The sequence below is a fragment of the Haliotis cracherodii genome, unplaced genomic scaffold (assembly GCF_022045235.1).
Source record: "Haliotis cracherodii isolate W230 unplaced genomic scaffold, xgHalCrac1.p SCAF_24, whole genome shotgun sequence".
Taxonomy (NCBI): Eukaryota; Metazoa; Mollusca; class Gastropoda; order Lepetellida; family Haliotidae; genus Haliotis; species Haliotis cracherodii.
The window spans coordinates 5,591,701-5,604,314 of record NW_027266280.1 but is presented as its reverse complement, the minus strand read 5'-3'; the positions used below and the strand labels follow the sequence as shown (position 1 = coordinate 5,604,314).

Genomic DNA, 12,614 nt, shown 5'->3' with positions numbered 1-12,614 from the left:
AAGAAAGGGTTATCCCAAATTTAACATTTGTGACAAGGACTCAAACAATCGTATATTAACTTCCAATCACAACAATGTCGCACAATAAACACAACTCTCCTAGTCAAAGGGTTTGATACATAAAATCAAAAGTGGTGATTAAATACAATATTGGCGACTGGGGTCTCTCTCACAGACCCTAGAGGATATAATTAACAAACACACACACACACACACACACACACACACACTTACTTTGTCACTTCCTTCTTAGTCCAAGAAGCTTGCTCAGCGTGAAGGCTTCTTGACATTCGCGGGTTCCCTTACAGAATCGCTCTTGTCAAACCTGACGCACATAACAATATTTTGGGGCTTCGTTTCTTTGGAGCATTGATGAGTCTGATGGCACAATCCCGGACAGTTTCGCGATTCTGTGGGAAGAGGGGTTCTCCAAATAGTCAGACACCCAGTTGTCAGACAGTGGAACATTTTTTAACTGCCGAACACCCCTTTACTCATAATGATATGGGCCAGACACTGCCAATCTCGTTGAAGTTTTAAACGGCTTGGTTAAACCAGAGACCATATAATAGAGTCTCTGGTTAAACTGTAAATATGGTTGTTTTCACTGAAGTTTGTGAGATAGTGCTTAGTGCTGTTTTTACAAGTGAGTTTACTAGGCTTCGTTAACATAACCAGTTGGTTTTCGCAAGAGAGTTCGCCAATTAAAAGTAAACGATATCACTTTGAAGGGTATGTACTTGTATCATTATTTACTTCTGGCGAAGTTTGAGATCGCCCCCAAAGTGACAGCTCTTAACAGGCTTCAGCGGAAACACTGCGCTTAATACACATAAGAGCGCGTTCTATAACACTGCAAGGAGCGAAGGAACAATGTCGGATTGGTACAAGCAGAACGAGAATGTAGACATGGTTGTTTATTTGTGGTGGTAAGTTGAATTTGGCGTCTATCAGTTATTTATCTGAACCTTTTTGAAGGCAAATATACTTTGTGTAATTGCCAAATGAATATACGTGATGACAGTTACAGTATTTCCTCCGAATCCCGCACACGTCGACACGGCACACTGCACGAAATGAACTATTTCACGTTGTGAGGCGTGTCCTGTGAAATCTAGGTTACACTGTTTTGATTCCAAGTGGCAAGTATCAGTCAGTTTTAAACTGCCCTAAACATACGTACACATAAAACTGTGATCACCAAAGCATGGTACTGACGCAGGCATTCAGCTGTAGACGTTATGCATTCAAATACTCTTGTCAGTGTTAAATTTGATACAGCAAAGTGCAGATGTTTCGGATGAAAAATCAATGATGACATACAGTGGCATATGTGTCGACGTGGTAGCATTGAAAACTGAACAAACACACGAAATTGTAAATATAACTGCCATGGAGATGTCGCAGCGCTCACTTCGTTTGATGCCGTCATATACATGTATGTCTGAATGCTGTACCGAAAGCTGTGTAGGAAGTTCTGGTACCTGGGCCCTCCATTGACAGGTTGGTTGGTTGGTTTGTTGTTTAACGCCGCACTCAGCGATATTCCAGCTATATGACAGCGGCCTGTAAAATAATCGAGTCTGGACCAGACAATCCAGTGATTGACATCATGAGCATCGATCCACACAATTGGGATCGATGACATGTATCAACCAAGTCAGCGAGCCTGACCACCCGATCCCATTAGTTGCCAAACAAACAAACAAACACTCACAATGAAGAAACCTTGTCATCATCTCTTCCAGACAATCAGGTACCAGTCCTCATGGACACCATGAACATGTTGCTTGTAAGCAATGCCATAGAGTGTCTGATGACACCAGGGTTGATGACATCTGAGTTCTATTCTCCAATTTTCACATCTTCCCGAGGCAAGGGAGTTAACTGTCAATGAAAGTCCAATTTCCACCCTGCAGAACTGGGCTGGTATTATGGAGTTATATTTTGGCTGAACTAACAAGTCTATGCATATTCCAATCAAAATCGCGTAACGAAATCGACATCCAGTTCGTAAACTACCGTGCAGGTTTCGTTGATTGCAGGATTTGCAAAGCAAGTGTGCAACCAACTTGGCATCAACAGATATTTTCCAAATCTTTTCATGTTTTCAATCTAGTTGCTCACATGATGATGCACTTCCCGAAGTAAGACACGTTTTATCACAAAATATTTTCTTGATTTCCCCAATTTGTTTGAAGCAAATGCAAGTGATATGAGAGTTGGAATCTGATTGGTCAATAGGCGGAACAGAGAAGGGACATAATTTGTAATAACCACTGGTGGCCGGGATCAAGCCTAGAAATTTCAGCCTAATTTAGCAAGGGTGGAAACTTGACGTTTTAGTCAGTTAACCACCTTTCCTCGGGAAGATGCAATTTTCCTGGTTCCAAAGAAAGACCGACGACTTCATGATAGTCTAGATCTACCAGACGCGTATTTACGAGTCCCTCTGGTTCGTGTTCCTAGGCCAACACTACTCTTAACAAGTTTTCAGACTGGGAATTTCTTCGGCCCTGTGGCTATTTACTTGCCTCACAAAACCCATCGTCAAATTCCTACACAATCGAGGCTTCCCCTTCGAATGTGTATAGATGACTGCATTCAAGCCAACAAGGATTCGAACACTCTTCTCTGACACACCTCTGTTTCATCAACACCAAAAATTTCGAAATGATTCCAACACAGCGTCTTCAGTTTATTGGAGCCCTCTTCGATACATGCCTGGGCAAGATATTAGTATCCCAGGATCATTGGGAGAAAACTCAATGCCTCGTTCCATTGACACTCAAACAGTCACTTTCCTTGCGCCAACAACATCTTGGCCTCCTAAAGTCAGCACAGGCTCTCAAGAGGGGTCATCTTCACCTACGTCCAGTTCAGTACTTCCTCAAGCCCGACCTTGGGAACATTGTTTGTTAAGTTCTAATCCCTCTCCCAAACCACTTACATCCACTTTTCCAATGGTGGTTATTTCCATCAAATGTCTGCGGAGGAATCTCCTTGCAGATATTCATCCTGATCCTTCATCTCATCATTAGCGCCTCAACCGTTGGTCTTGAAAGAGAAGTTGGTTGGGATAAGCATGTGATCCATGCATGGCCCAGATCTGGGAGGTGACCTTGGTGATGTGAGGTACATATGGATAAATTAACTTTAGAAGCTGAAAACTTTTATTTCACACTTGTTTAAACTCAGGATGGAAAGAAGAATGAGAAAAAAACATTCCCAATCGGAAATTTTGTACCTATCTCTTGAGACCTACATATGGGTACCCAGGTGGGGCGGGTAATAGGAATGTGGATACCTGGGTAGGGTCGGGTAATAGGGGGGTGGGTACCCGGGTAATAAATTTGGACTCGTCCCAGCCCTTGATGATAGGTTTTGGCTGACTTGTTGTTCGTGGGTCTGTATTATGGGGGGGGGGGGTCAATGGGAGTCCATGTCACTGACATTAGTGATCAGAATCAGTTTGAGGTGTTCATTGCATGTGTCCAGGGTTTTTTCATCAGGGATTACATATACCATGATATACAAGAAGATTTGACTTACATTGTTAAACTTTCAGTATTAGTAGCTTCTTGTCATTTGCAGCCCAGACTCAACTCCAAACTCAAAGTTTATATCTACAAACACTTGATAGCATCATCTTCCCGAGGCACGGGCGTTAACTGACCATAAAAGTCCAGTTTCAACTTTTGCAGAAATAGGCTGGAATTTCCAGACTCGATCGTAGCGCCACCAGTGGCTATTACGAGTTGTGTCCCTTCTGTGTCCCTCCTATTGACCAGTCAGATTCCACCTCTCATATCACTTGCATTTGCTTCAAACACAATGGCAGCACCCAGTCAAGATGATCTGATCGATAATCAAATCTATGTTGTAACAAAACGGGTCTTACCTCGCGAAGTGCATCGAATAACCTGAGCACCTTCTCAATAAACATAAAAAGATTTGCAAAACATCTGTCGATGCCCAATTGGCAGTAAACATGCTTTGCAAACCCTGCAGTCAACTGAAACCTTCACTTTGAAATCCATGTCGTTTGTGTACCGGATGTCTAGTTCGTCACACGACATTAGTTTAACAATGTAGTATACTTAATGAGAGTGAACCGTGAAGATCCAGGGTAGAATAGGTCTTCAGCAACCCATGCTTGCCGTAAATGGCAACCATGCTTGTCGTAAGAGGCAAATAACTGGATCGAGTGGTCAGGCTCGCTGACTTGGTTGATGTATGACCCAATCGTGTAGGTCGACGCTAATGATGTCAATCACTGGATTGTTTGGTCCAGACTTGATTATTTACAGACCGCCGTCATATAGCTGGTATATTGCTGAGTGCGCAATAAACAACAAACAAACAAACATTATGAGAGTGAGTTGCCTCTCTTGAGTGAGACAGTGTGAATTTTATCACAAGAAATTCACACTTAAAGATTGTTCCACAACCAAACTTAAATGGTCATCAGTTTAATCAATTATACTGTTACACTTGCCAATTACTAAATATTTTCATTTGGTTCTTTAGCATGTTTTAGTGTTCTCAATTTTCACTGAAATAAAACGATGTGATTTGTAGTGTACTATTACATTAGATATCGGGCTTGTGATAGCCTTCTACCTATGTAATTTACTCTTACCACACTTTAGTTCGGGGGGTGATGTAGCTCCTCATATCATAAGTCAGATTTGTAGTTCAATTCCATGTATTAAAGAATATGTATTTCACACAATAGGTCCTCATTTATTTTCTGGTTGAAGACTAATATATTCACAATAACACAACACACATCTAGGTGATGTATTGAAGTGCACAGTAGTATCCCATTTTGAATCTGAACTTTGAATAGTCCAAATCCAAGAGTGGAGAGAACTTCTCAGGTCAGTGGGGAGACTCGAACTGACGCTTCACACTCTGACAACAAACAAAATACTATCATCCTAATTCTTTGTTCTCTTTGTCATCTTTGTCTTTCTGTTTTTACTGAAAAGTATCTTTTCTATTTGTCTCTTACCAAGGACTAATTTGCAATTTCTCAATTCATGGCTGAGATTCAAACCATGCTTTTCCTGACAAACCCGCTCCCATTAGCCATCCGGACAATCTTGCTTACAAAGTGTATCAGGAGAACTCTAGACTTTTCGGCACCAGGAATACATTGATAAGTGTCATTAGTTGGCTACCAATTAATGGCAGACCATTCCCTCTCTACCCCCTGGTGACAATTTGCAATTACTTGAGTATTTTCACTTAACCCATAACAGATTGGAAAAGAATTATTCATGAGCCTTAGTCAGAGGTCCTTGCTTCACCAGTCTACTGTTATCCTTTGTTATACACTTCCAATAGCAAATGAGGGCACGGCCGGCCCAGTCGTCTAAGGCGCCGTGATTCACTGTGCAGAGTTGCATCCCTTGGACACGCCAGAAACCTATGATTGTGGATTCGAATCCCGGTTCGCCCCGATAATGTTTCTAGGTTTGTCAGCACCATACCCGTGCTCGTGGGTTTCACCGAGGTGGTAAACGTCTGAGACCTGCATCACTTCGGGCTTTCCTCCCACATTAAGCTGACACACCGTGATATAACTGGAATACTGTGAAAAGCGGCGTTAAACCAAACTCACTCACTCACTCGAATAACAAACTCCTTACTGAAATTCTGAGCTACAGCATTTCATATACTGTTTGTATTCCAAATGTATAAATAAAAATACCCTTGTTATTGTACTCTTTTGTACCATTGTGGTGTTTTTTTCAGATGTGAACGCAGCCTTCCTTCAAAATGTCGGCCAAATCAAGACGTAAGGTGATTTCCTGTGAAGCCCTCCAGTATGAGTGTGGCATCTGTCTCCGGGAGTTCAGTACCTCCTGGTGTTTGCAGCTGCATATCAGGACTCACTCAGAACAAAAGTCCTTCGACTGTCACGAATGTGGAATGACTTACCCAGACTTCTCTGCTTTGTGTGAGCACCTCAAGGTGCACATCTTTGGGGCAGATCCTGTGGAACAGGATGCAGAACCTCCAAGCATCAGTTGTCATCAAGACCCCGTGTCTCTGACTGATGGGAACCAGATGAGCCATGGCTTCAAGCCTCAACTAACTTGTGCGACCTGTGAGAAGAGGTTTGGTTCCTTCAAAGCCCTGAAACTCCATTCAAGAATCCACAAAACAAAAAAGCTAGTTCAGACACAAGAACCCTGGAATCTGTCCACAGGTGAAACATCCAGGACCTTTGGATCTGAAGGTAATCAAGAAGATAATAAGAAAGAAGGGACACAGAATGTGAAGAGCAAGAGAGGCAGGAAAAGGAGAAATGGGAACTTGGAACTAACAGGATATTTCTTGAAAGTTGGCAAGAAGTATAGATGTGAGGTGTGTGCTAAGAAGCTAAGTTCCAGATCCTTCATGGAGAAACACATATTGAAACATCAGACAGGTCAGTTTCACTGTAGTCATTGTGATAAGTTTTTTGCAACTAACACCGACTTGAAGGATCATGAAAAGCTACATCAGACAGCTGGGGAACCTACGATACCTCACAAGATTGTTGTTGATGACCATGTGAAGGCTGCAGAGCTTGTGGTGGCAGATGGAAAGGGATTTTCATGCATAGTGTGTAAGAAAACATTTGATAGCAAACAGAAAGCACATGTTCACATATTGTGTCACAAGAAGAGAAAACGAAGACGTAAACTGAACAGGTCGAAGCCAGGTTCAAAGAGCTCAACATCTAGTGATACCTCACTGAACAAACAAGATGTGTCTGACATGGAAGTGAAGGCTGGAGTCAGTGCTGGTCCTTCACACATGACTGCTGGGTCTGCAGATACAACACAGTCACTTTGTTGTGAAGAATGTAAGGAAGAGTTCGGTACACAAGATGAGTTGGTACATCACCAAAACCTTCACATTCGAGATCACACCATGGCACTGATGAGAATCCTGAAGCCAGGTACGAACCTAGATGTGTCAATTGTTGAGACACAAACACTTGTTGATGCTGTGCATTCAGCTACAGATGTGTTGACAGCCACCAACAAGGAGGCTCTGTTCAGGAGCACATCAAGACAGGAGCTGGCATCATCTGATGTGGCCACCAACAAGGAGGCTCTGTTCAGGAACACTTCAAGACAGGAGCTGGCGTCATCTGATGTGGCCACCAACAAGGAGGCCCTGTTCAGGAACACTTCAAGACAGGAGCTGGCATCATCTGGTGTGGCCATCAACAAGGAGGCTCTGTTCGGGAACACTTCAAGACAGGAGCTGGCATCATGTGGTGCGGCCACCAACAAGGAGGCCCTGTTCAGGAACACTTCAAGACAGGGCCTGGCGTCATCTGATGTGGCCACCAACAAGGAGGCTCTGTTCGGGAACACTTCAAGACAGGAGCTGGCATCATGTGGTGCGGCCACCAACAAGGAGGCTCTGTTCAGGAACACTTCAAGACAGGGCCTGGCGTCATCTGATGTGGCCACCAACAAGGAGGCTCTGTTCAGGAACACTTCAAGACAGGAGCTGGCATCATCTGATGTGGCCACCAACAAGGAGGCTCTGTTCAGGAACACTTCAAGACAGGAGCTGGTATCATCTGGTGTGGCCATCAACAAGGAAGCTCTGTACAGGAACACTTCAAGACAGGAGCTGGTATCATCTGGTGTGGCCATCAACAAGGAAGCTCTGTTCAGGAACACTTCAAGACAGGAGCTGGCGTCATCTGGTGTTCATCATCAAGAGAACTGTCGACCATATGAAGCAGCTTTGGAGTCAAGCTCCCAAAGAAACCTACTCAAGGCCTTCCCTAATGTTCAGTGCAATGCAAAAGTTGTTCTGAAACGTCTCGAAGATGAAAACTTACTTTGTCAGAATGGAGTAGAAACGGTCTTTAGGCATTCAAAGGGCCATAGGAATGAAAGGGATGATCATACACGGCAAAGAAAACTGGATGAAGAAACAGAAACAGTTTGTGGAACTGGGGAATGTCATCAGACAGAGGGAACACTGTCAGACAATAGCAAAGCATTGCAGGAAGGTGGAGATTTCAGTGGGGACAATGAGGAAAATGATGATATTTTTCGGTCTGAAGATGATATTGAAAATGATCATTATTCAGTCTCAGCTACAGATTCCAGTGATTTGATGTCAAGTGAACATGCCCAAGATGTGTCCACAGCTAAGGATGACAGTGACATGATGTCAGCTGAAAATGTCCATGACTCTGCACCGACAAAAGAATTGGTGTCTCCTGAAGCACATTCCAATGGTAATACAGGAAAGTTAAGTAGTCTTGCAAAATCTATCCTTAAAAATATAGCTGAAAAAGGGGACAAGTTTTCATGCAAAATTTGTGAAGTGGAATTTAGTGAACTACAGAAAGCCAAGAATCATGTCCGAATTCATGTTGCTAAGAAACGGTTTGAATGCAAATTTTGTCCAGCTAAGTTTGTGTATGCATCAAAGCTTCTATCCCATCAAGCTACACATGCACCTGAAATCCTGTCTCCCAAGAAGACGAGACTGACGACTAGGTGTCATTATGAGAATGTAGGGAAAGAATTCATCTGCAACATCTGTGATAAGCCATTCAAGACCAAGCATAAGGTACAGTGTCATGTCCGCTATCATCTACTGGAAGACACATATCAGTGCAGGTTTTGTCAAAGATGCTTCCGAAAAAAGTATTCTTTGCATAATCATGAAAAGACCCATTCTGAAGCTTCTGGAGAAGGTTCCAAGACTACTTCCTGGGATGATGGAAAGACTGAAGATGAAGAGACAGAGAAGGTGACACTCAAGTTCAAAAGAGGAAAGTACAAAGAGTTCACAGAGGCTGTCAATGATGTTCTTAAGTGTAAACTTTGTGAAAGTACTTTTAAGAATAACAAGCAAATAATTGACCATTTCAGAAGCCATTTTGCTGAAAGAAAATTCTGGTGTACAATTTGCTCTGCAGCTTTCAAGAGAAATACACATTTAGAGGTTCACATGAAAGCTCATGACAGGGTTAACATGAAGGGGCAACAAATAAGTATCTCTGAAGGTGTCCAAGGAGCCATGAATGTAGAAAAGAAAAATAATGTGAAAATGATCAAGGAAAAGAAGAGTGAAGATGGGGCAAATGTTGTTAATTTATCTGCTGATACTTCAATAGTTACAGAAGGTATCAAAGATCGGGGAGGAGAGACTGGTGGCTGTATTCAGCCAGAGTTGCCTTCAGGGGATGCATGTCTGCTTGAGTCTGTTACTATGGTTACAATTCCTGTACATACAAACCATGAACAAGCGAGTGTTGCAACATTGTCACAGGAAGATGGGATTCGTAATAATGTAATAGGTGAGAAGTCATCAACTACTACTGAAGCCTTGACTAACTCTAGCTTAAATCAACATCCTATTTCTACAGCTGCAGAAATGGTCAAACATCATCCACTGACTGATCCTGATGGTGCAGCAGTAACTTGCACATCATCTGGTGAAGAAGGGCACTTCCTGGTAGGACATGCCGAGACCACTGTAACTTCTGCTGAAGGGACAAATGATAAGGAACCTTTGTCCAATACTAAAAGACAAATAAGTGATCACAGTTCTGCAGTGACTGTTGATTTAAGTGATGAAGAAGATGGTGCTGAGGAACAGAAAGACACAACATGTGCAGCTCCAGCAGCAGTTGCTGCTTGTGCTAGAGATGGTGCAGAAACACAGACAAAAGCCAAAACAGAGCCAAGTGCAGACTTCATTACTGTACATGGGCTACATGGATCAAAAAACACAAATGAAATTGGAGATGTCAAGATGTTGATTGCTGCTTCCGATGAGGATGGTGGTGGTTTGGTTGATGATGTGAGTGATGATAATGATCTTGACAGTGACTTTAAGTATGAGCCTGATATGGACTATGATTCTGACATATCCAATGATGATTTAAGATCTGCTCGAAATAGAAGACCACCAATTAAGTACCTTTATGATGCATCAGCTTCTTGTACAGATGGCTGCAGTGCTGGTGAAGGGGAAGCAAAGGATGCAAACATCAATAAATCTTCAGGATCAGAGAATGATGTTGGTCCATCGAGGAACAAACATGATGGACAAATTACGATTTGCAATCCAAAGAAGAAAACATCCAAATCTACAAATAAACCATCACGGAAAGGTATAACTGTTGCCATGGTTGCATCAGGTTCCAAAGGACAAGGGAGACAAGTAATAACACAAATGAACACAGGAGAAAAGGTGACCCAACATGTAGGTCAGTTAGAAAAGCTACAGATGGAAACTATCTCATCTCAAGGTCAAGATGTAGGAGGGGTTCATCATGAGGATGAAGCTCAAGATTGTCCAGTGGGACCAAACACAACTGATACCGAAGAGGAATGTGCATTGATGGATACCACATCTTCTGACTGTCAGTATTCTCCACAGAAGCATCAGACTGAGTATACAATTGAGGCCGGGGGATCCTTCCGATGTGTCTTCTGTGATAAAGTCTTTAAATCCCTGCTCAACATTCGGAGCCACCTCAGTATTGAACATGATCTCTTCCGGTGCAAGGTTTGCATTGCCACCTTCCAAACTCATCAGGAACTCAAAAAACACAATGAGGAAAACAAACACTTACAATTCAGAGTCCTCAGCAACAGAAACATTTCAACTAAAATTGAAATAGTTGGGGAGATGTTTAAATGTAATCTTTGTGACAAAATGTTTTCGGATAAGGGAAAGTGTGCACTTCATGTGAGACATCATCTGACTGCATTCAAATACATCTGTGACATCTGCTCGCAAGCCTGCAAGTCCAGGTCAGTTTTGGCAGCTCATATGAGCATACATAACAACAGCTGTTCATTTGAGTGTAAAGCTTGTTTCAACATGTACCCAAATATGGGAAGTTTGAGATATCATGAAAAGAGCCACACTGAAGAGGACAAGATTAACATTTTGAACTATGTCAAGTGTGACACATGTGGTGATCTTTGTGTCAATGAAAAAATGTTGGAGAAGCATGTTTTGCAACACAAAGACAGCCATACTTGTGACTTTTGCAAAATGTCATTTCAGACGTACACTGCTCTCCAGAATCATCAGTCAGTGGAACAGCACCACAAGTGTGAATATTGCGGGAAGACATACAAAGATCAGAAGTATCTTAGGAAACACATCCGCACTGTCCACACCAAACAAGAGGCTCACATGTGTGACAAGTGTGGCAAGTCCCTCAGTAGTCAGGCAGGTCTCCGAGCCCACATGGCACTTCACACGGGGACTGCCAAATTTCAATGCAGCATGTGTAACTTGAAATTTCAGCATGCGGGTAAATTAGAACACCACATGAAAGCTCATGAAGCTGGTGGAGGTCTTTGTGAGCTATGTAAGAAGTTTTTCCGGACTCAGATATGCCTCAAAGTCCACAAGTTGATGCATCAGGCTCTGGAAGCAGCAGGGGAAGATCTAAGCAATACTAAAGGGCTGCTGATGCGAGGGCTGTCGGAGTACATGTGTCCATGTTGTAAGAAGACAGTCGGAACTGTGGAACAGCTCAGGCAGCACATCAAGCATCACTTTGTTGAAAGGAGGTTCAAATGCACAATGTGCGATATGTCCTTTTTCAACAACTATTACTTGGAGACACATATAAGAATCCATAACAAGGACTTTTCATTTCACTGTGATCAGTGTCCTCGGACCTTTGCCTCGTCCAACTTTCTGAATAATCATATCAAGAAGATCCATCTGAAATCTGACAGGGGTAGATTTCCTTGTGACATTTGCAAGAAGATTTTCAGAACGAAGGCAGGTGTTGGCAGTCACAAAAGGCTTCATAAGGACCGTGTCCGTGGTCATCCATGTGATTTGTGCGAGTTAAGCTTCTTCTCTCCATCGGAACTAAAGGCACATAAGCAGACTCACTCTTCCGTGAGAGCGTTTATGTGTGACCTCTGTGGCGTGAGTTATAAGACGAAATACATGTTGAGAAATCATATGCTCAGGCATGAAGGACGGAAGGACTTTAAATGTGACTTGTGTGGAAAGGAGTTCTTCCTGAAAGCGTATTTGCAGATTCATCTGAGGAATCACAAAAATGAGAGGAATTTCAGGTGTAATATTTGTGACAAGGGTTTCAATCATCCTAATTCTCTCAACGACCACAAGCGAATTCACACTGGTGAGAAACCATACAAGTGTAAGAGCTGTGATCGGAAGTTCACAGACAGGTCGGCTAGGAGAACGCATGAATTCTCACACAAGGTGTCCACCAGTAAGACCAAGGGCAAAGTTGATCTGTGATCGGAAGTTCACAGACAGGTGGGCCAGGAGAACGCATGAAATGTCACACAAGGTGTCCACCAGTAAGAGCAAGGATAAAGTTGATCTGTGATCGGAAGTTCACAGACAGGTGGGCCAGGAGAACGCATGAAATGTCACACAAGGTGTCCACCAGTAAGAGCAAGGGCAAAGTTGATCTGTGATCGGAAGTTCACAGACAGGTCGGCTAGGAGAATGCATTAAATGTCACACAAGGCGTCCACCAGTAAGAGCAAGGGTAAATTTGATCGGTGATTCGAGGATCAGATTGATAGTAGAATGCACCAAATGTCACACACAGTGTCCAC

General features: G+C 42.8%; 1 protein-coding gene across 1 annotated transcript; it reads left to right on the top strand.

Annotated features, from left to right (window-relative positions):
• Positions 1 to 860: 860 nt before the first annotated feature.
• On the top strand, positions 861 to 12,288 carry LOC139472402 (uncharacterized). Its single transcript, XM_071254879.1, has 3 exons — positions 861 to 929; positions 5,764 to 7,050; positions 7,114 to 12,288. Exons 2-3 carry the CDS (start codon positions 5,788 to 5,790, stop codon positions 12,286 to 12,288), a joined length of 6,438 nt encoding a protein of 2,145 aa, XP_071110980.1. The 5' UTR covers positions 861 to 929; positions 5,764 to 5,787.
• The last annotated feature ends 326 nt before the right edge of the window (positions 12,289 to 12,614 follow it).